Here is a 25,260-nt window from a genome sequence, read left to right on the forward strand (position 1 = left end):
ACAATATCTTCAAAGAGTAGGAAATAAATATAGTGCAAATGAATGTAGTTTCCACTTAGGACAATGAGGAAATGACTAAATTCAATTGCAGATTGCTGTCTCCTATAAATATTAAACTCAAAGATATTTTGCCTCAAGGTTTTGAAAAGCCTATTTTTGAAAAGTATTATCAGGAGAAAAAAGAAAGATAGTCCCTGTAAATTCACACAACATTCATCTGAATGTAGGTTGATAGCTGCCCCAGGTTCCCAAAAGGAAGGTCAGAAATTCATAAAATACTTGCATCTGTCACATGTCATTTGCAAGAAGTCTGGAAAAATATGAAATCTGGAATGTCCATGATTCATAATTCTTTTTTCATTCCCATTTGCCAAGATAACTTCCTTATCTTGGGGAAAAGGGAAAGAAAACCCCTCAAGTATAATAAGTGTGACTCAGTAGATACTATCATTAATCTCTCAGTTAACCCTAAATGACATGATAATCTCCTCAAATGCTTACTGCTTTGGATTGGATGTGCATAGAGAAACCCACTAAATTCAGGATGAAGGGAAAAGATAAAAGCCCATTGGAGAACTTTTATTTTATAAGTAGTAATATTTTATGAGCCTTTTGTACACATATGACTATCATAGGGAAGATACATTTTATGGCAATACAGGCAAAACCTCTACTACAATGTGTAGTATTTTTCCATTTTAAAAATTATCCTTATGGTTTATAATTGTTGGAATTTTTAAATGTGGTCTGAAATTATTTGAAATTAGAATTGCATGTTAGTTGAATAAGCATCAAAAATACAGCAGAGGGCTGGGGCTGGGGCTTAGTGGCAGAGCGCTTGCTTAGCATGTGTGAGGCACTGGGTTCGATTCTTAGCACCACATATCAATCGATAAAATAAAGGTCCATTGACAACTAAAAAATATTTTTAAAAATATAGCAGAGAGATCACTTTCTAAATGTCTTATCTAACATAATAGCATAATGGCAGACATAATTTTTACCTTCTAGGAGACATCAAAGGATTTTAAATTTTTTGTTTTAAAAAACATGATTAGCTACAACTTCACCCAAGTACCTCTCTGCTGCTGATTAAAAACCTAAAATAGCCAAGTGTGGTGGCGTACAACTGTAATCCCAGTGATTCAGGAGGCAGAGGAAGGAGAATCGCCAGTTTAAAGCCAGCCTTAGCAAAAATGAGACACTAAGCAACTCAGTGAGACCCTGTCTCTAAATAAAATACAAAATAGGGCTGGAGTTGTGGCTCAATGAGTTTAATATTCCTGAGTTCAATATCTCTGGTAACAACAAGAACAACAAAAATCTCTAAATTATCTGAAGGTAGGATACAATTTATTATTTATCATGTTTAAGTTTTAAAAATTATAATTTTGGGAGATATTTGTGAAAAAAAACCCACATGGTTTATAATTATCGACCCCTAGGTTCAGCAACTCAAAAGTTGAAGCAAAGTTTGCTCCTCAAATTCTTTATAATTTAGGAAGATATTAGTATAAAAAGTTGTTATTTATAATAAAAGATCCTCAATTCAGTAATTACAAAATTGAGCAGAATTTTGCTACTCAGATGCTTTTTAGTAGATGAACAAATTGTAACCTTTCAAAGCAAGGGGGTTAGCAGGGAGTGAAACAATAATCCAATTGCTTTAGGTTGAGTGTGATCCTTGGGAGCAATATAAAAAGTTGACCAAATGAATAAAAATCTTAAATAAATAATTATTAATTAAGGTCTACATTTTAACAAAAGGTAACTTTTTTTTTTTTTTTTGAACAGACATGTGAACCAGTTATAAGAGCCTCGGTTTCAAACCACCTTGATGTAGTTATTGGACTATCATTCGGATTGGCAGCTGTCGAGGTACAGTATAATCTTGCATGATTTACTCTCCAATCTATTGCTTGTCCATTAGTTCTTCCAACAAATATTTATGCCAAGCCAAACTAAAAACAAAAACAAAACAAAACAAAAAAACAACAACAAAAGAAACAGATGCTTTAGGAAAGCATGGGGTACCAAGTGCCCAAGGGCCAGCATCTCCCTAAATCAGCCTTGAGTCTGATGGGGGAGGATTAGAGCAGGGCCTAGGCTGCTATTTCTGAATGATCCCTCTATTGAGGAAAAAGTAGAATTAATTTTTATGTGATTCTTGGTCTTAGATAACCTTTCCCCTTTGAAAAACAGCATAAGGGTTAAAATTTCCTGAAGTGAGAAGGAAAATCACCAGGATAAAACAAAGAATCAACCTTTGTAACTTCTGATTTCTCATCATGATTTTGAAACAAAATAAAAACTGAAATCAAGTGTGGAGAGCTGTTCTCCTGTTATTCTATTGTAGAGAAATCAGTAAGTTCTAAAGACCAGGGGCAATTGCCTCTGATTTTTCTCAGCCTCAGTTCTGTAAATTCACTTGGAGAAGTTTTCAAGGAAGCTCTGACTGGGGCCTAGGTATTACTCTCAGCAATTTAATTATTGATGTTGAAAAAAATATTCTGCATAGAAGACATCTGGATGGATTTTCATGGCATGGACTTTCAGAACCTGAGAAATGCTTTTTACATGGCCTAAAAGTCTTTGCCAACAGGATGAAATGAAACTGTTTCTGAGAAGCATTTTTGGAATTATCCAGATCTTAGGTAATTTAGATATCAAGTGAGTCAAATTCACACACAGTCCTATTTCAGAGCATTAGCAAGAATTTAAGCAATGTAAGGTATCTCTTGGTGAATGCCTCTGAGGTCTAAGCTCCACCAAGTGCTATTTGCTTCACTCTTAAGAAATATCCTGCAGCATCCCTTTAGACTTTGTGATACTTTCCACCTCTTTCCTATGCCACATCATTGTCCAATAGGAATTTTAATGGAGATTAAAGCGATTTAGTGTTTTACATGGTCATTTAGGTTATAGGTAGAATTTCTCAGCCAACTTTAGACAAAGGGTAGGTATTATTAGCAGCAAATTGGACTGTTGACTATTAAAAGCAAATGAATAGATCTAAACGTGAGGCATCCTCTATTGTAGGATATGGCTCTCTTTATTCCTGTCTGATGTGTAATCAAAGTCAAGTGGCAATATGCATTAGGTCTATTTCTTGTGATTCTGCCTTTGGTTTCCTTGCTCTATTTTCTGAGTTTATGTTAATTTAGAAATAAAAGCTAATGTCCATAGAGGTGAGTGAAGACACATTGATACTCACACTTGTATAAACAAGCAGCAACATGCACATATATCTTAATATAATAGAATTAAATGCATGATTGAGGACTGGGGTGTTGCTTGATGGTAGAGCATATGCCTAACATGTGCCAGGCCCTGAGTTCAATACTAGCACCAAAAGTAGGTCAATGAATAAATGCATGAATGAATGATTGGGCGCATAGGCTTATAATGAGGTATTGAATATTGAATATTGGCCCTATTATTAAATTTCATGTTAGATTCAACTTCAGACAATTGACTATGAATGGCTACAAGTCACAGATGATTTTAAGAAGCTTCTTGAAAGCAAAGCCAAAAATAGATAAATAAAATATGGACATAGTCAATTGTGAAGATTGGTGTCTCCCATATCCAAAGCATTGCCAAGACTTTAGATGCATCTAGTGGAAAAATAAAATTACAAGAGGAAGAGAGCATTTCAATATTTTATGAAATTGGTATAATCCATGTACTTGTTACATGTTTAGATATTTCATGGGTTTTTCTTTACAGGAAAATACCTTAATAAAAACCTTCAATATAGTAACTTATAGGTATAGAGTTTTAGTCAGCTTTTTTGCTGCTGTGACTCAAAGGACCCAAACAGAACAACTGTATGGCAGGAAAAGTTTATTTAGGGGCTCACAGTTTTAGAGATATCAGTCCATAGACAGCAGACTCCATTCCTTCCGGCTCAGGGTGAGGATGAACATCATGGCAGAGGGTATGGCAGACAGAAAGCAGCTCACATGATGATCAGAAAACAGAGAGACTCCACTAGTCAGATACAAGGTCACGCCCCCAATGCCCACCTCTTCCAGTTACCATTCAGTTATTCTCATTGGGATTAATTCACTGATTGGGTTAAGGTTTTCACAACCTAATCATTTCTTCTCTGAATTTTCTTGCATTTTTCTGACACATGAGCTTTTGGGAAACATCTTACATCCAAACCATAACAGAGTTTATATATGGTGCTATCATATATAAATATGCCAAATGTTTGATTCAAAGAACGTTTTGCAACTCTTTTGTGATATTGTCATTTTGTGTAGTTTCTCAATCTAAAGCCTGCCTTCCCTCTTTTGTTTTAAAGAAAACAATAACCATTTTTATGCTTTCTCCGTTTTATTAAAAAAGAAGCTTTAAAAATAGCCTTTTGTTATCCAGTCTGTAAAAAAAAAAAAGTGCCCTAAAATGTCCTATGTTCTTAGTCATTAGGACTAATTGCCTAACATTTAGGTGCACTGCCTCCTGCTTCTCTGTTTTTCAAATTCAAATTTAAAAAGACACAAAAATGCATAGAAATTTTCTTCTGTTAAATCTTTTAAATGAAACAAAGCAATTATCTCCCTGCAGAAAATAAATTCAGACCATTTCCATGGGGAAATATGGGGACAAACAGCCAAAACCTTCCCATATTTAGACTTCTGCATAGAATTTGAGGGGGTGGGTCATGGATTATAAAAGACTTTGTTAAGACAATATACCCTAGTAGGAGTTCTTCTCAGATTGGATGCTAGGAATCTATAAAGAATGCTTTATTGTATTAAAAAATTATCCCTGAATATTTTTTTTTAAAATTTCTCATTAGATTTAAATAACCAGATTATCTCTCCCCTTAAAAATGATAACAGCAATTTATAAGCCCAGAAAAAAAGATTAACACTTTTTTCTTCAGTTTCATTTAAAAAAATAAAAAGCCATTGAAAACTGTCAGTCATCACGTTGAAAGTTATCCTGATAGGAGGTCCTAAGAAGAGAGTGGTTAAAAGAAAAATGATGATTTTATCACAGTGGTTAGCTTGCTTCAGAACATGGGAACCTATGCATACCTCTTGGGAAGTTTGTCATGAGTCTGAGCATACAGTATAAAATGATGGATCTCTTTTATTTGCTATTTGTTTGGAAAGATCGTAAAAGTTCTTTACAGAGACAGTGAAATGCAAGAAACATCCTTGTCCTCCAGACTTCAAAGTTTGGGATCAGGTAAAAGAATTTAGTCCTGAATTTTATGACATTCTCATTGAAAATCATTACTTCAGAGAATTTATGTCTGTTTTCTTTCTAAGAAGGAAGAAATACCAGGCAGCCGTTCTCCTTTGAATTACATTTCCACTAAGGTATTAGTTAGCAAAAAGTCGCATGCACAGTAGGAGTGTTTGAGATGACTCAGCATAAGGGCACCTTGCCCTCCAGGCTGCTACCCTTCAGAGGGAACTGGTAGGGAGAAAGTGTGCCATTTGCAATGCGCATAGGTCCTTTCTGTCATTTCTACATCAAAGCCACCACATGCAAGTCACCAATTTAGAGCAAATTTTGGGGTCCCTTATTCTTGGGAGAGATAATGAGATGGAAATTATGCCCCATATTTTCAGCTGTATTTTGGCACTTCAAAGGAAATTCCTGAATTAAGTGATTCTCCCTAAAAAAATCTTTAGGATTTTTTTTTAAAGTTTCTTCATTTTTCTTCTTCTAGGCAATGCCTAAAATTATGGCGAGAGAAATTCTAGACTTCTTGATTTTTGTGCAGATAATCTAAACCAGATGACTATAGCTTTTTTTTTTTTATGTAAGCAATAGGTATATTTAGGCCTCAGGTCCCAAAGTTACAGGGAAAATGCTTTACAGAAAGACATGAATGTTGGAGAAAGGGGAAGGGGTCCTTTGGTGGTAGTTACTACTGCACAACTAAATAGGGCTGTTGAAGACTGAATGGTAGAAACTCCTGATTAAGACAAGAACAAAACCTCAGAACTTTCTTAGTAGTCTCCTGTCCCATTAGAGTCTAATTTCCCCAGAGATTCAGTAAGACAGAATTTTTTCAAATATAATGTTCTTTCTGCTTATTTAATAATGTCTCTAGAATTTTGCCTTAAAATTTCACATCCATCTCTTCTTTTATTCTCTAGGTACTTGGTATGGTGTTTTCTATGATCCTGATTTGCCAGATTGAAAAAAGATGAATTTGTTCATGGATATGATAAGCTACCATCAGTTCAAACCCTTTTGCAATTTTACTTTGGCTTTGTGACTTTAAATATATGAGTGTTGTATATGTCCAGAGCAGCTGTCTTACTAAAATGCCTCCTTTAACTATAGATGTCTTCCATACTTATTGAATATATTTAAGATTTTAAGGTCATAAGATAAATGATATTAATATGTATTTTTACTCAAAATAAAAATTACATTAGTTGGTGCTTTTTTGGGTGTCTGATCATGGTTTCAGGTGGCTCTATGCTTATAATGTTCATCTGGAGCCACCCAGTGGAATAACCTTCATTTCCAAGTGACAGGGGCCATAGAAACAAGACTCTTGTGATCTGCAGCAGGCATTAGTGACAAAATTGACCTAAGTTGGGAGTTAAAATGATTGAGAGTGTTCTGGCTGAGTTGCTACCACTTTTCCGCTATGTGTCACTGACTGCTAATAGTGCCTCTCTTTTGCTGCCTACATTGTGGGGACAAGAACTGAGAGCTCCCCTCCCAACCGTTGAATCTCTGGAATCTTTCTGGATCTTCCTCCCATGTATATCGGTTTTAAATACTTTTCTTTCAAGATCTCAGAGATACTCTTAAAATTTACTTGTTATTAACATATAGTATATATATATTATATTTAATATATATAGTATATAAACGAATTTTAAGTGCATACCTCTGTGAATAGGTATGTGTAGACACCATCCAGATAGAGATGTGAAACTTTTACAGCCCATCTTCTCCTTCATGCCACATCCAAGTGGTGTGCTGAAGCTGGCTTATGCCAACTTGCTCGAGCAGATTGTACGTATATGTACTCCAAGTCTGAATAAGTCTGGGTTCAGTGCCATCACCTTGTTAACTCGTAACCCACCATAATGGGAGTATTAACACCAAGAAAATTGGCAAATGCTATAACATTTGGGCTCCTATTGTTATTATTTTAAGAGATGGTTGGTAAACATATCTATATACTCCTTCTCTTAGAAAATAGCTTCCCCACAGAAACTACTCTTCTGAGGACCATTACTATAGATTCATACTGCCTAGTCTTGAACCTCCTCTAAAGGAAATAATAAATCATGCACTCTGGATTGTTTTGCTCAGCATTTTGTCTGTGAGACTCATCTATATTATTGCATGTACCTATAGTTTATTCTCATTGCTATGTGTAATATTCCATTGTATCTGAATACATCACAATATATTTATCCATTTTTATGTTGTTGGGCATTTGGTTGCTCTATTATGAATAAAGCTTCTATTAACACTTTTTACATGTCCTCTGATACATATATGCATTTCTGGATATATATGAAGAGTGGAACTGTTTTTTTATGTGTTTAGTTTTAATAGATTCTGCTATGAAATTTTCTAATGTGGTTGTAATAATTTATACTCATGCTAAAAAAGTGAAATGTTAAGGGGTTATTCTCAAACAGGTTAGAGTGATGGCCAAGAACTAGGTAATATGCGGGAGCCCTGCTGAGTTCGGACCTCTCTTCTGTGCTTCTTTATTAATCATGAAAGGTAACAATGCTTCCATGATCACATTCTACCTTCCAGGAACTAGACCAGAAATTGTTTTTATGACCTAATTTCTTCTCATCACATCCTTATGACATAAATACTGTTATTATCCCCATTTTGCAGGTGAGAACATTGAGGCTTAGAGAAGTTAGGTAACTTACCCAGACTCAGTAACTGGCTGAACTGGTATTTAAACCTTAAGAAAGCTTTAAATCTTGATTGCTGATTATGTTGGCTTTCCCATAATCTACCTGTCAATAAAATTGCCGTATTTTGTTATAATTACCTGTTTATATGTGTTTGCCTCTAATATAATGAAACTCCTTGAAGATTGTTTCTTATCTGTGTTTATGTCTTCAGTGCACAGCACTTGGCACAATTATAATTGGCACTCTGTAAATTGAAGTTAAAAATAATATGTACTGAGAGCTTACTATGTTTAAAAGTATTCTAAGAACTTGGAACAACTCTTTTACCTTTGCACAATGTCAGACACATTAGAATAAACCTCTTACATTAGTGCTTATTATGAGACCCATTTTAGAGACAAGGAAATCAAGGCATGAAGAGATGCACTTTTCTTAGATACTGCACTTTTCCCTTAATAAGGGAAGGAGTTGTGATTCAGTCTAAGTGACTCAAAACCTGTGATTCTTATGTCTTATCATTTTGTCTGCCTTATAATGTTGAGAGTAAGAAATTTACCTTTGCGGGCTGGGGATGTGGCTCAAGCGGTAGCGCGCTCGCCTGGCATGCGTGCAGCCTGGGTTCGATCCTCAGCAGCACATACAAACAAAGATGTTGTGTCTGCCGAAAACTAATAAATAAATAAATAAATAGATAGATAGATAGATAAATAAATAAATAAATAAAAATTTAAAATTTAAAAAAAGAAAGAAATTTACCTTTGCACAATGTCAGACACATTAGAAGCTCAATAAATATTACATGGTATCGATGGTATAAAGAACTTTGCCAGTTGGCATTGGCAGGAAACAGAAATCTTCTGGCCATTTCAAACAATGAAACTTTAATGCAAGGTCCTGTCAGATTGAGTGGCTAGAACACAGTCTCAGCTGACTGACTGGCTTAAACAACAGAATTTTTTTTTTTCTGTAGAATTTTAGAGGCTGACAATTCCAAAATCAGGGTGGAGGAAAATTCAGCTTCTGATGAGGCTTTTTTATTTTTTTCTGGTTCATAGACAACTCCTTGCTGTGTCCCCATACAAGGAAGGAGGGGAGAGAGCATGCTCTAGGGTGTCCTCTTATAAGGATAGTAATCCTATCAACTCAAGATCCCATCCTTATGACCTTATTTAAAATTAATTACTTCTTTATTCCAAATTCTTCCACAGTAGGGGTAGGCTTCAATGTATGGATTTTAGGGAAACACAACTCATTCTATAGCAACTTCTTACACAGGTGTTGGAAAAAGTGAGAAGCCAAATGGGTTGGTGAGGTAAACCAGAGATTAGCAAAATAGGAAGTTGCTACCACCCTTAAGTCTGGAGAATCTGAAGTGCTATGAGAGCCCAGGATCCAGAGCCACCTGGTGGGAGATACGGCCATGGCAGGGACCTCAGTGGAAGGACTTGCCTAATAGAAGTAGGAGCCAGGATGGGAACGGAGCAGATATTACCAAAGGAAGAGAGGAGAGAGAGAGCGCAGTGCCCTGGCTTCTTCCCTCTTCCCCACTCACAGCTTTTGCCAGAACTCCCATTGGCTGCACTCCAAAGGAAGCCAGAAGACAAAAGAGCCTGGGAACACAGTTTCCCAGACCTGGGAATAACAAGGGGTAGACAGGGAGCAGAGGGAAGACTTGCCATAATGGGAAACAGGCAAATGGGTGCTGAACTTTTTGAGAAAATGGTTAGGCAAATTGTGGAAAGAATAAAAGAGATTTAGAATTTTCATGAGAAATTGTGCAAAGTTTTTTGAATTCTTCCTCCTTTGGCTAACGTTCATGGCATTTTAGGGATAGAGAGTCTTCAGAATAGTTGACTAAAAGGGTGTCTTTTGTCCCGCTGGGAATATTTTATAATGTCTGGAAACAGTTTTTGGTTGGGTTGTTACAATAATGGGAGGGGCAAGGGTGGGTATCACTGGTACCTGGTGGAGCCAAGCCAGTAATGCTGCCAAACTTACCATGCACAGGAATGTACCCCACAACTAAGAATTGAGAATCGTACAAGAACAGGAATAATTCCTTCCCAGGAGACAGCACCATGCATATGACTATGGAAGGTGAACTCTAGAAGGAGCCGGAACTCACAGACCAGCATGTGAATTTGTGACCTTTGTAGGTCACTTGAGTGTCCTCTTCTTCAAATGAGAAATCTTATTAAGATATTTTAGATTCCCTACCATTACTTGATAATCTCTGTGTAGTAATTTCTGAAGTGTGTTTAGTTTCCTGTTTAGGAATTGAAAAACAAGAATATTAATTTTCTCCCTTACTTTGCTGCGGTTTCTACATTTGAGAGAAAACATTTGACCCTTGACTTTTCTAAGTCTGTCTTAGATGATAATCTCCAGTTCCTTCCATTTATTGGCAAAGCCATAATTTCATTCTTCTCTATGGCACAACTCCATTGTGTGTGTGTGTGTGTGTGTGTGTGTGTGTGTGTGTGTGTGTGTGTAACACACACACCACCTTTTCTTGATCTGATCATCTGTTGACAGGCACCTGGACTGGTTCCATAACTTGGTGGAGGATTGGATCTCACAAACATAGAGGGAAGATCAGTGGCATAGAGGAAGGAGATTGAGGGGAAGGGAGAAAAAATGGAAAAGGGAGGAAATAAATGAATTTATAAAATAACACCATGTATAAGTATAAATGTACAACAGTGAATTCCACCTTTACATGTAAAGCATCAATTTAAAAAAAAAACAATAAACAAATAGAAGACCAATAGAGTAAAGGAAGGAGAATATGACTAGGGGAGAGAAAGAGGAAGCACTGGGGATTAAAATGCAGCAAGTTAAATTCTATGCATGTATTAAGTATGTCAAAATGAGCCCCGCTATTATGTATAACTATAATGCACAATTAAAATCACTTTAAAAATGAATATTTTGTAGGATGCTTACCTAGATTTTAATTTCACCTTTTAGGACTAAAGGTGATTATGATGGAAGATTTTACTTTTTTGAAGGATATTAGATTCAGATTTAAGAATAAATTCCTTCTTTACCTTCATCCTTCTAAGATCAAACCAGAATATTAAAAATTACTAAATTTGATTAATTGACAAGAACAAAATAAAAGGAAATCCTCATCAAATTGATAATTCAATGTAAATGGAATTTTTTCCAATTCAGAGAAATATAGGTTTCATCCTCATTATGTTTAAGACTGTAAACTTTTATTAATTTAGATATATGAAATTTACATTAAAGCTTGGCATACACTTCTCAAACCTGTTCCCTTCTTTGCTTCTCTGTCACTAACATGCTATCTTAAACATTTCATAATCTCTTCTGAGGAGATAGGATCAGGATCATTGCAATAATTTTTTTTTCTGTGCTTGGGATGGAACCCAGTGCCTCACACAGGATATGTACATGCTCTACCATTGAGTTATACCCCTAGTACTTCAGTAATCTCTTCATGAGCTTTCCTATGCTTTCCTTCTTCAAATCCATTCTTTAACATGAACAATGTATGCTACATGCATGTGTGAAAATGTTACGGTAAAACCATTAATTTGTACAATTAATGCATATTAATAAAAAATCCATTCCTCACAGTGCTATAGAAGTGACATTTTAAAATGCAAATGCTGTTATGTGATATTGCTCTCAAGTTTGGAGAATTGTTAACTGTCTTCAGCTGACTATAAGGCCCTTCATAAGAATCAAGTCCCCCTTTCCCTATTCATCTCCACTCTTCTGAATGCACCCTATGAACCTTCAGCTTTCTGCTCTTGTATCATTTCTTCATATCTTTTCCATGCTATACTCTATGTCTCTTATGACCTTCATATTCATTTGGTTGGATTCCTTCAAGGTCTAACTTAAATATTTTGGGATATAATCAGGGGACTAAGTTAATTCTTTCATTCATCTGCCATTTCCTATAACATATTTAAACATCATTTATTCTAATATATTTTGGCTAGTATTTTTGGTTTGCATTTTATTATAAGGTCTCTGAGTAATTTTGGGCTTCTGAATTGAATTTGTGCCCCAGACTCTACCATGGTACCTCATATATATTAGTAACTCATTAAGCATATATTATCATTCATATTACCTGGTCCATTTGAAGAGAAATACCCAGTCTATCCTTATGAATCTCTTCCACTGAAGATCAATATATTTATTTATAATAAAAATAATAACTAAAACATTTATTACTTAATATATGTCAGATACTATTCTAAAGAACTCACATATATTAACTCATTCAATTCTCACAATTCTGTTATTAAATTATTTTTTCAGATGAAGAAATTGAAATGCAGAGAGGTTAAATAATTTGCTAAAAATTAATTAGAGTTAAGATTCAAACTCAGGCACCCGGCTCTACAAGTTACACTATTAAACCACTATGCTATAATGCATCTCTTGGGGGAATAAGTGATTTGATTGAGAAAATTTTAGATTCTTTCTAGAGTAGCTGAATCTCTGAAACATTATATGAATGAGAATTTGGTGACATATTGCCTTAAATCCAAAGTGGTTTGCTTTCCTCCACTCTCATACCATTAGTCTACCCCATCTCGAAGGTTTATCACATTATATTTAAAATATTTTCTTCCATGTCTGCCTCCTTTATCTGGTTGGAAACAATCTGAAACAAGAACAAATAGCTTTTTTCATTTGTGGTCTATTCATACATAGTATGTTCATTGGTAAATGTTTGTCCAACCAATGCTTACTGAATTAATAGGAAGAAATGCTGTTTCGATTTTTTAAAAAGACATTAAAATTGCTACATCCATAACTGAAAGTTGATAAAGTATCACTTACAACCCATTAACGTGACTACAAAAGATGAGATTAGAGTATGAGTTTGTTTAGTTACCAATTTTATCTCTCTTTGATACAATGAATGGTGATTAAGAACTATAGAATCTGGAATTAGATTTAGTAGGACTCAAATCATGGCTTCACCATCTAGTAGCTGAGTGATCTTGGACATATTACTTAGTTTCTCTGAGCCTTATCAAAAATCAAGAATAAAAATAAATCTCTATAGAGCTGTTATGAGATTAAATGAGACATCACAAGCAAATTATTTAGAAGGTAAGTACAGTTAATACTCAATAAGTGTTAATAGGTATAACATCATCCCTATTATAAGAATAATTTCACTGAGGATTTGTATTTAAAGACATATGTATCAGGTTTGGTTTTGATTATGAAGCTTTTTTACACTTCAAAGAAAGTTTAGGTCATCCACAACTTTATCTTCAAAGCCCTGAGATTTGAAATAAGTTTTGACAATAGGTCTTCTGCAGAATGATAAATCCTGAGCTTAGAATCTCTTTCCAAGGCTGCTATCCAGCTATCATGTTAAGTAATGGAACCTAGAAGAGAACAGGGACAGTGGGCCAAGAATTGAGCCCTGCAGAGAATGACACACAGCAAGTGAAAAGGGATGTAATCAGGAGTCGTGATGATGTTAAACAGCACCCATCAAGACCAGCAGAGAGTCAGCTCCCTCGGCTTTGCTGGCACAGTGAGACCCAAATAAGTCTCATCTACTGAATACGATCTGAGCATCAGTTGCGGCAAAGCCAAGTGCAATAACTAACTGAGGGAAACATGACTTTGCACCTGGCTCTCAATATTCACAAGAGTAATTTATGACACTATTTCAAGTGATTCCAATAGAACATGTTGTTCTCTGCAGTAACAATGAATCTTGAAAACAGGTTAAGGTTCATGTCAAAATTGGAGATGAAAGTTGTCAGGAATGTGATAAACAAGCAAGAAATCACTAATATATTCATAACAAAAAACCATAATAATTGGCAATCAAATGTTTTTTAGTAACCAAAATAAAAACCCTGATTAATATGGAGACAAGAAAGTCAAATAAATCAATAAATACTCAGAAATCAGATAAGAATCCAATGTGCATAATGAGCATTAGAATGTGGCCAGTATTTATTGAATGAAGAGTGGGAGAGTCTCAAGAGTCTGGAAGCTGGCGTCTGGCTTGTAAGTCAGGCCATGGGTGTGGCTCGGTGGCTAACTCTTCAATATTTTGTCTCTTTAATTATCCCTCAGTGGCTCAAAGATCTTGACGTTGGAAAGCATTTTCCAAAAGATCTAAAGATCTAAATAAAAACCCTTAGATAGAATGAGAGGGTGTTTCTGAAGGAAGAGTCAACTTTCTTCCCTGGGAAGCATCCAGCTAGAAAATGGCTAAAAATATCATGGAAACATCAAATATTTGAGAAATGTAAAGCAGACTTTTATTTTTCCTATGACTCAACTTCCTCTTACATGTAATCATCCTATATCTTTAGGGTCAAGTGGTAGCAATTCTTGTCCAGGCTGAAGAACGGGGAAACAAAATACTCAGCCAGGAGAGGGGGAAATGAAGGAAAGGGAATTAGGGTTATGAGACCACGAAGTCTCCAAAGAAAAATGACTCTTTGGATAATACTTTTCTCAGGTTCATAGATTAAATTGCAGTGTTGGACTGAGAGAGATAGAGAAGGGTTTAGGCAGCCAAGGCAAGATGGCCAGTAAGGAGGTGGGGGCAGGGCCTGAGCAAAGAAACATGGAGGAGGTCTTCTGATGAAGTCAAATTCCCAGGTAATGAAAGTGCTCATGGACACAAGCAGGGGACCCAATGAGACAGACACTTCCTACTCATGCTCCTAAATGGAGGATCCAATAGAAAAACAAAAACAGACGTGTGGACAGAGCGGGCACCAATCGATAATAATGGGGAGGACAGCCTGGACAGGGGAAGGAGATAAGGAAAAGAGGAAATTCCAAAAACTATAAAAAGAACAGGCTCCAGCTCCCTCACTGGATTCCCACCTCTGGGGCCCCTTTTCTTTGGAGAAGTCTATTTCTGTCGATTTTGCAACAAACCTGCTGCTTGCTTGCTATCTCTGTGTCTTTTTCTTCAATTATTTGCTGAATAGAGACAATGAATCTAGCACCCTGGATGGTAACAGGATTACCTGTTGTTGTGGGGGAAAATGTTGGTTAAGATAATTAAGTTTCTTATATAAAGTGAAAGACTACACCATGTAGGAGAGGACATTTATTTAGTAGATACCAATTATTGGTCAGGCTTAAGGCTAGCACTTCACATACCTTGTCCCAAAGAAATATCAGAATATTAATGCCTGGATACCACCCTAGAGATTTTGAATTTATTTGTGATTACAATTTGTATAGCAGAGGTTGAGAACTGCTACTTTTGCCGGGGGCTGGGGAGCAGTGAAAACTCATTATTGTTTTTTATTACCTTTGTTTTCTTGCGCTGCTGAATTCCATTCTAAGGCATGTTCTCTTAGAATATCTGCATGTCAACCTACACTAACAGAGTGACCCCAAAGCAAACCAAGTCACTCTTACATATTTTCTCACTCTTGAAACTGTGTACAAACCTCACAATTGCAGGGTTAGTTTTTCCATGGGTTCTTCCTTGGCTCTAACTTCAGAGCGGAACTTGGAGCAGCTTATTGAGTGCTGCTTTTCTAGAGACTGCCTCTGGTAACTTATAGCTATTGTTTTCCAGTGTCCTAGAGTATGTATGGGATTCATTTACAGCAACAGAAATCATTCCGTCTTTCAACTTCTAATGTGGAATGTTTGTCTCTTTCTTAGACTTGAGTCTTTGCTTTGGGTGTGCCTGTGGAGTAAGATGAAACAGTCTAAATAATAAAGCCTTTAACATTTGCTTAGAATGGTCTAGTGGTGTACACCTTTCCTGGTATTGGAACTATAACTCTCCACCACCTGTCCCCCATTCCCAGATGTTCCTCTTTCATGCCTTTACTGAAGCCTGCACAGCCCAAAGATAACTTGAGTGAAGCTGCCCACTATGGTTTGGATACATGTGGCGCAGTAGCCTCCATGTTAAAGGCTTGGTCCTCAACCTGTGGTGCTTTTGGGAGGTGGTGGAATCTTTAAGAACTGGGACCTGGGTTGGGGGGTGTCTTTTGGACAGTTGGAGCATGCTGTCAGAGGACATTATGAGACTCAGGTTTCTTCTCTCTCTCATTCCTGGCTAGAGAGGGGAATAGGCTTCCTTTACCACATGGTCCCAAAGTGATATGCTGCTTTGCCACAGGGCCAAACGCCTTAGGGTCAATCGACCATAGACTGATACTTTTAGAACTCTAAGCTCAGACAAAATTTTCCTCTTTTTAAATTACTTCAAGTGTTTATTTTTTGTCTATTTGTTTTTGTTGTGTTTTTTACAATAGTAGAAAGCTGACTATCACACTGCCCGTATGTATAGTCCTGCCTCCATGAAACAACCACATGTCTGTGGACAAAACAACCATAAGCCGCAGTCACTTTGCCAAGAGAGTGCTGTAATAGTAAAATGTCAACCACCCAATCATAAAACCCTTAGGTGAAAGGAAGATTTTACCAACCAACAAGGGAGCCATTTCCTACCTACATGCTCATGGTCATGAATCCAATCCCTGTGAGTTGTCTCTTGACAGGTTATTTTGGTCTACAAATTCTACTCCCAATTTTATTTCTCAGTGTTCAAAGCACATCTATCAAATGTCTTCAAATATTGCTCCCCAAACTGTAAAATCCTGCCATAGAACAATTACTGCCAGAGATATGCTGACCACGGAGGAACTGAAGAAGCGAAACCAAGCAGTTCTCAATTATTCATCCCCAACTGGCTACCAGGTGAATCACTTTGACTAGGACAGGGAGGGCAGTAGGGTAGCCTGGTGTTGGGGTGAGGTGTGTAAGGCTTAGAACTAAACTAACACTCCTTAGTCATTGAAGAAATAGTATGGGGAAGAAACACTTTTCTATAATGATGTTCATTTAAAAGAATGTTTTATAACTGTATTATTTTACCTTCTAATTGAAGTATGAAATACGTGTGTCCACAACTTCTCTACTACTCCTACCTTCAAAGGTAAAGCTTAATTCTGCTCCTCCTGAGGTGGGTCAGATGTAGTGACCTACTTTAGTGAATAAAAAGTGATGGAAATGGCAGTGAGTTGCAAACTAATCATAAAGGCATTGTGTTTTCCTCTTTGTCCTTGAACTACTTGCTCTGGAGGAAGCCAGCCACCTCGATGTGAGGACACTCAGGCAGCTCTATGGCAATGGGTGACGAAGTAAGGGCCTTGCCCAGAGCTAGTGAGGGAATGAGGCTTTCTCCCAATGGCTGAATGAGTGCACCGTCTTGGAAGCAGATCTTCCAGCCCCAGTTCAGTCTTCAGTTGGCAGCAGCCCCATCCGTGAGAGGCCCTGAGTGGGAAGTACCCAGCTAAACCTCTCTCCATTTCCTGGACCCAGAACTAATATAATAATTAATTATGTTTAAGCCTCTAAGTTCTGTATAATTGGACAAGAAAACATCAATAACTAGTATAATAAGTATAAAGATACAAGAATTTTCAGAAACTAAACACCTAGTACACAGATCAAAAAACAGAATGTGACTTGACTTTAGAAGACCCTTTATATTTTCTTACAATCACTACCCGCTTCCCTGAATAGTAACTATAAACCTGACTTCTTACAGAACAGGTTTGGGGTTTTCCTCCTCTTATTTGCACTTTTATGTAAATTATATTTAACAACATTGCTACTTATGTCTGGCTTCTTTCACTTAACATTAATGCTTATAAAATTCATCCATATTATTCTATACCCTCAAGAGTATAGAATAATAATTTATAATTTATAATTTGTATGTAATTGATTTTCATTGCCATATATTTTTCCAATGTGCATATGAAATTACATAAAATGCATATATAAATTTACCTATCGAAACATACATTATTTACTGAATTTATTTAATTATTATTAAAGCTACATTTAAAAATATAGTTTTATTAAAACTATAACTACCATTTGCTTTCCATCTGGAAAGGGAGAAGTTTGCTTTTGGCTTTAGATTCAGAGGACCTGACTTTGATATTCATTTTGGTCAATTATTTTTGGGGTGTTAGTAATAAAGTGAAAGTGATAAATATACAATGTGTACCTATATATTTTTGACACATATATTAATCTACACATAAATTGTATACACTCATAAATACATGTATTTAATCTACAAGGGAAATAATGAGAAAATCATATAGTTATCTCTAGAAATACTAAAAATGCTTTGAATGAAATGAAATACTCAAGACAGAAAATAATTAATAAAGTAAAAAATCTAAGTGAACTCTCTCAGTGCACATGTCAGCCTCACGATTGATATCTTAATGGGAAAACCCAATAAAATCAATGTTAAAACTGATGTAAAAAACAACAGTGTATTAGGAATTTCTAGAGAAACAGAATCAATAGGCTATATATAGACATATAGGAGGAGAGTTATTATGGAAATTGGCTCATATCATTATGGGAATTCCATGATATCCTGGAGAACCAGGAAAGTTGATGGTATAATTTATTCTAAATCCAGAGGCCTGAGGATCAGGGGCCCCAAAGATGTAATTCATAGTCTGAGACCAAAAACCTAAAAAGGGTATAGGGGGAAGCATTTCCTCAATCAGAATCTCATCACATCTCTATATTTAAAAAGACTATTCAGTGAATAGAGGAAGAGGTTACATGACACTATGGTGGGTGGGGAGTCAGACAAAAGGAGAATGTGGTACTATAATGACTGTTCTGCATCGACAGTCAGACTCAGAATACTCAGTATACCTCACTCAAGTACCAAATTTACTCAACTTGAAGAGAAGGTTCAGGACAAAAAAGGATATAATATCAACAACATATATCAACATACAGTGAACAACAACAGCATATCAATAACATAGTGAAGGTCTTGCAACTTCCAATGTGTTGCTCTGCATTGGAGACACGTGTGGTCATCAGAGATGAGGCTGAGCTGGCTCCCACCAGCCTTTGCTCTAGGAAACCAACAGCTCTAGCTTTCATATATACTTGAGGTGTGCAAGCCCAGGTAATGGAAGGTGTGCTAGCTTCCATTCGTCATGGTAGTTACATCTCTTCATACCAGTTTCTTATCCCTTGATAAATATGTTAGAAAAGGAAGTACAGGTGCTGGACACTACACACAGTCTTTCCCCCATGGGATTCACATTTATCTGGATCTGGTGTAGGTGAACCAACAATTCCTGAGTTAACATTGAAAGGAAGATCACATCAAGAGTCAAATGCTCATATCCCCGGGCCTAAAGTAAAAATAGAATCAGCTGTTAATTTTTTCCCTGTGGGGCCAAACATTCTACTATACAGATGGCCTGGACTTTTTAGAAGGTCATGAAGGAAAAAACAAACTGGGGAAGGATGCTCAAGATTTTAAAAGACAGAAAAACAACAGCAATGGCAACAAAAGCAGTGCCTGAGACCTGTATTCTGATTCTAATGAAGTAACTACAAAACCTTTTATGGCACAGTTAGGGAAATTTGAATATTGAATATATTAATATTAGATGATATAAATGATATTTTAGATGATATTTTAGAACCATTCTTGCCTTTAATCTAGGTTAAAGGCAAAAACATGTTTATTGTATGTCTATTTTTATTTTTATGTGAGTTTTAGAACATTTTCTTAATATAAACCTGGAGAAAATAATTTTTAAAGGATGATAATACCAGATTACAGACTGATATAAAGTTGAATGAATTTACAGTGGTGAATGAGAAACATACTGGATAGTAGATTTCAGTTTTTCTCCTTAAAGTCATACCCAGTTAGGATTCTTTATTAAGAGAATTTAAAAAATGATTACGTGGCATTAATTATATGCTTAATTCCCTATAATTTCACTCAGTGAATATTCAGCAAGGCAACTAATTATGGATATCTTTTATCAACATGAGTTTGGTTTTTGATTCTTTACATTATTTTGTTTCAAATTGTACAATTAAAACATTTCAAACATACAGACAAGAAAATAGTTAAACAGCCTTCCAGTATTAAAATGCATAATTCAATTAATATCTGCCTTATACAAAAAAAAGAAGAGATGTAAGCACTGCAAACAGAGCTCCAGTCTCATTTCCCCTGCCTCACACGACTTCTCTCCTGCTTACTTCCCCAGAAATAATTGTCTCCAGAGGTTATTGATCTCACTTATGTTTTTAAATACATGTATTCATAACCATGTAGTTCGAGGTTTAGACAGATGAATGGTGTCAATCCATCCACATCCTTTTGTCAATGAAGTTTTGAAAAATTCCACATTGTGACTTTGAGATACATATTCAAGGAAAACCAATTCATTCTGTTAGAAGACATTGAATTCAATGGCCACAGTTTACTCCCCCAAGGACAATCACTTATTTCTCTCTTTTTTTTTTTTTTGAATAACTGATGTGCTATATTGGGCATCTGTACAAACATCCACACAACCTCATTCATGTAAACAATAGTTTTTGTTGTCGTTGTACTGAGGATTAAACCCGGGCCCTTTACCACTGAGTTACAATGTTTATTTCTTATTTTGAGATAGGATTGTATTAAGTTGCCCAGGCTGGCCTAGAAATTGAGATCCTCCTTCCTCAGTCTCCTGAGGGACTGGGAATATAAGCATGGGTTCCCATCTACACCCTGCCCTGGCCATTCCTGAAATACAATAATAGTTCAATAGGAGAGGAACTGGTAGCTACTTAGGAATGCCTATCTCCAACCTGATAAGTTGCTTTTTAAAATCATGTTTTGTTCATTGCCCACCAATAATGATTTGTGTTTTGATAACTAGATTTTTTTTCTTTGGAATTTTATTATATTTTATGTTTCTAATTAGTTATATGTGACAGTTGAATGTGCTTCGTTGGATACATCATACATAAATGGAGTATAATTTCTCATTCTTCTGGTTGTACACGATGTAGAAAAACTCTGACCATGAAATCATATATGTACATAGGGTTATAATATCTGATTCGTTTTACTATCCTTCCTATTCCTATAACCCCCACCCCTCCTTTCATTCACCTCTGTCTAATCCAAAGTACATCTATTCTTCCCTAGTCCTGCTGGCCCACTTATTGTGAATTACCATCTGCATATCAGAGAAAAATTCCTTCTTTGCTTCTTTGGGATCGGCTTATTTCACTTAGCATAATATTCTCCAACTCTGTCCATTTACCTGAAAATGCCATAATTTCATTTTTCTTTAAGGTTGAGTAATATTCCATTGCTTTTATATATATATATATATATATATATATATATATATACACACACACATATACACACACACATACACATACACACATATATACATATACACACACACACACACACACACGCACCACATTTTCTTTATGCGTTCATCTGTTGAAGGGTATCTAGGTTGGTACAATAGTTTAGATATTGTGAATTGAGCTGCTATAAACATTGATGTGGCTGTGTCAATGGAGTAGGCTGATTTTAAGTCCTTTGGGTATAAACTGAGAAGTGAGATAACTGGGTCAAATGTTGGTTCTACTCCCAAGTTTTCTGAGGAATCTCCACACTGTTTTCCATAATGGTTGCACCAATTTGCAGTCCTATCAGCAATGTATGAGTGTATGTTTTCCCCCACATCCGTGCCAACATTTATGGTTGCTTATATTCTTGATTATTTTCTTTTGCTGTTAAGTTTTTTTTAGTTATTTACAATCCTGGAGATTAATGCTCTCTGAGGTGAGGTGGTAAAAATTTTCTCCTATTCTGTAGACTCTCTCTTCACATTTTTGATTGTTTCCTTTGCTGAAAAGCATTTTTTTTTTTTTTAGTTTGAATCCATCTCATTTATTGATTCTTGACTTTACATCTTGTGCTTTAGGAGTCTTGTTAAGGAAGTCAGATCCCAGACCGACATGGTGAAGATTTGGGTCCTTGAAATTTTATCATTTAATTTTTGAGCTCTTTAAGGGCCTGAAATGCAGTTAGAATTTCTCAAAGATGCTTTATGTATTTCTACTAGTTATGTGGAGGTCAGAATATATGTCGTCTGTCTGGTCTGAAAGGCCAAAACATTCTCTGTTTATTTAAAGTGGTCCTGGGTTGGCAGTATTTCTACAGAACTAGTAGAAATAAGGTAGTGGGTTAATTTCTTCTTCACTTTGACATCAAGGGAAAGCCCTTTAGAATGTTAACTAAATGTGGAAGTTTTCTTTTAGGCTGTCTCCTCTCCTTTTTGGTCCATGAAGCCATCCAGGTAGAACCTGAAGTCCTTAGGACTCAGCCAAACTCCCACAGGTTAAGGCTTGCTTTGGACTTCATTGTGCCACCAGATTTTAGCATTCCATCATTTTTCCCCTCTGTGTTACTTGTTTTTTTTTTTTTTTTGTTGTTGATGTTGGTCAGTTTAACAAAGCTTTCAAGATAATTTTTAACATTTATGTTTATTATTTTTTGGCACCAGGAATTGAACTCAGGGGCACTCAAACACTGAGCCACATCCCCAGCCCTTTTTTGTATTTATTTAGAGACAAGGTCTCACTGACTTGCTTAGTGCCTCACTATTGCTGAGGCTGGCTTTGAACTCACGATCCTCCTGTCTCAGTCTCTCGAGACATTGGGATTTTAGGCATGTGCCACCATGCCTGGCTTATGTTTATTCTTTTTTATTTTAATATTTATTTTTTTAGTTGTAGTTGCCAATATCTTTATTTTTTTATTTACATTTGGTGCTGAGGATCCAATCCAGGGCCTTGCACATTCTAGGCTAGCGCTCTTCTGCTGAGCCACAACCCTAGCCCCTTATATTGATTCTTAAAAATTAAATTTAAATTCAAAATATCTAGTCTGTAGTTCTCCAAACCCATAAATCACAGAATCTCAGTTAGGTCTTTGGTTTAATTGTAATTTCTTTTAGTGTGTGTACATAAAGTAAACATATTTTCACCTCTTAAATAAGTAGCCAAAAGTACCAGCGCCATTTATTAATTAATCTATTATTTTCCTACCAATTTGCAATGTAACATGGAAAACTCATGAATAAAGATGAGATAGATATGTTCCTAAACTTACTTTTTCATATACTTGATTCTTATTGGTCTCCTATTATAGTATAGTACAAATACTACATGTATTTGTAATTGTAATATTATTAAAATATGAATCCTCTCTTTTCATATTCTTTTGGTAGAGACTTTCTCAGAACAAAGTAAAATAACATGGCACCATTAGTATCAATGTGCATATTCCACAACTCTGTTATAACACTGTTGCAGCTCTATACTGTACAAATAGAATGCCCAATCAAAAGATACATTACCTTATGGGGAAACAAAGAGCTAGCAAGTAAAGAAGAACTAACAATATGTATATACGGCAACACTTCCTATATTCTGGGCTCAGTCTTTGAATATGAATCTGCTGGGCCAGTGCTGGCCAACAGTGTAATGCTGCTTCCTGCTGAATGCCCTGGTGTACGGTCTCTGTGTAAGAATCCCACAACATTCTTACACAAAATTGTTTTATCTATCTTTTGACTTTTAATTCTTTTGTATGAATTATAGGATGAATTTTATAATTCCAAGAAAGGAGTATCATTGGGATTTTGCTTGGTCTTGTATCTAATATATATATATATATATATATATATATATATATATATATATGTTAATTTGGAAAAAAAATTTTAACATCATTATTATATTAAAATTTTCCACTTCTCTCTCTTTATTGTTTTATGTCTTACAATAAAATTTAACAACATGTCATAAGGATTCAAAATGTCTTTGCATCTATAATAGTAAAAAACAGCAGAACATAAAATAAGTATAGATAAAACTACAAAGTTGAGCATATATATTAACAAACATTTTTCTAACAAAAGATGCAACAATAAATAAATAAACTTATAGAAAACTTGACTAACATTATTGCTCATCTTGCTTTAATTGACATTTATAGAACATCATCCCCAACAACTGCAGAATACTCATTCTTTTCAGACAAATATGAAACATTTGCCAAAAAGACCATATGTTTGGATTCATAGTAAATATTAATAAATTTTAAAAGATTGAAATCATACTGGTTTACTTCTCTAATCACAATGAAATTCAACAAGAAATCAATAACAACAACAAAAGTCATAGAGAATTCCTGAATGTTTGGAAATTAAGCAACATATTCTAAATGACTCATAATTCAGAAAACTAATGTAGCAATTGAAAATATTTTGAACAAAATGGAAATAAAAACATGATATGTCAAAGTTGATCAGATGCAGCCAAACCAATTCCTGAGAAATTTTCCATTTTCAAGATGCTGTAGAAAAAGAGAAAATTAAATCCTATAGTAGAAAAAAAAATCAAAGATAAAAGAAAAGTTTGGCTCCAGAGTTTACTCAACAATAAAAGAGAATAAAATCATTGCGTTTGCAGGTAAATGGAGAAGATAATGCTAAGTGAAGTTAGCCAATCCCCCAAACACAAATGCTGAATGTTTTCTCTGATACAAGGAGGCTGACTCATAGTGGGGTAGGGAGGGGGAGCATGGGAAGAATAGATGAATTCTAGATAGGGAAGAGGGGTGGGAAGGAAAGGGAGGTGGCAGGGGATTAGCAAGGATGGTGGGATGTGATAGACATCATTATCCAAAGTACATGTATGAAAACACAAATTGGTGTCATCATACTTTATATACAATCAGAGATATGAAAAATTGTGCTGTATATGTGTAATAAGAATTGTAATGCATTCTGCTGTCATTTATTTTTTAAAAATCAATTAAAAAAAGATAAAAGAATCAACAAAATAAAAAGGTAGTGTTCAGTAGAGAATACCAAGAAAGAAGTTGCATTTTTGAAAGAATTAACAAAATTTATAAACTCCTAACAGTATTGATCAAGATAAAAGAGAGAAAAATACTTCATGATAAGGAACAAAAAGGAAGGTAGCATTAATGATCCTTTAGTTATTAAGAAGATAAAAAGAATTTTATGAGAAGATTTGATTACTCAATTAAAAAGAACATATTTTTTGGAAATCATTTATCAAGCTACCAAAAAGAAAGAAAGAAAGAAAGAAATAGGACCTATAAACTATTAGAATTAATAAAATTAATTTATCAAGGTCAATGAATATAATATAAATAAACAGTAATTTTATTTTTTGTATTCTAGCAACTAACTATAGAAAAATGAAATAGGAAACTGTACCTTTTACAGCAGCATCAAAAACATGAAATATCTTAGACTAAACCTAATGAAATTTGTGAAAAAGAGTGTGATGAGAGCTAGGAAACATTTTTAGATGAATTTTGCATGCCCTAAGTAGATAGAGAGCTAAATTGTATTCATTAATATATCTTTTTGTTTATCATGAAAAATAGCATCATAAAATATCCATTCATTCCAAATTGATTTATAGGTTTACAATAATCCAATAAAACTTTCAGCATATTTTT

General features: G+C 35.3%; 1 protein-coding gene across 1 annotated transcript in view; it reads left to right on the forward strand.

Moving 5' to 3' along the window:
- Positions 1 to 8,060, forward strand: part of Tspan8 (tetraspanin 8) — a 28,273-nt gene extending 20,213 nt beyond the window's left edge. Inside the window, exons 7-8 of the mRNA XM_040280317.2 lie at positions 1,795 to 1,878; positions 6,129 to 8,060. Coding sequence (XP_040136251.1) covers positions 1,795 to 1,878; positions 6,129 to 6,182 — 138 coding nt within the window. The 3' untranslated portion in view covers positions 6,183 to 8,060. The remainder of the gene's footprint in view (positions 1 to 1,794; positions 1,879 to 6,128) is intronic.
- Positions 8,061 to 25,260: the final 17,200 nt, after the last annotated feature.

The sequence above is a fragment of the Ictidomys tridecemlineatus genome, chromosome 6 (genome assembly GCF_052094955.1).
Source record: "Ictidomys tridecemlineatus isolate mIctTri1 chromosome 6, mIctTri1.hap1, whole genome shotgun sequence".
In the NCBI taxonomy this organism is placed as follows: Eukaryota; Metazoa; Chordata; class Mammalia; order Rodentia; family Sciuridae; genus Ictidomys; species Ictidomys tridecemlineatus.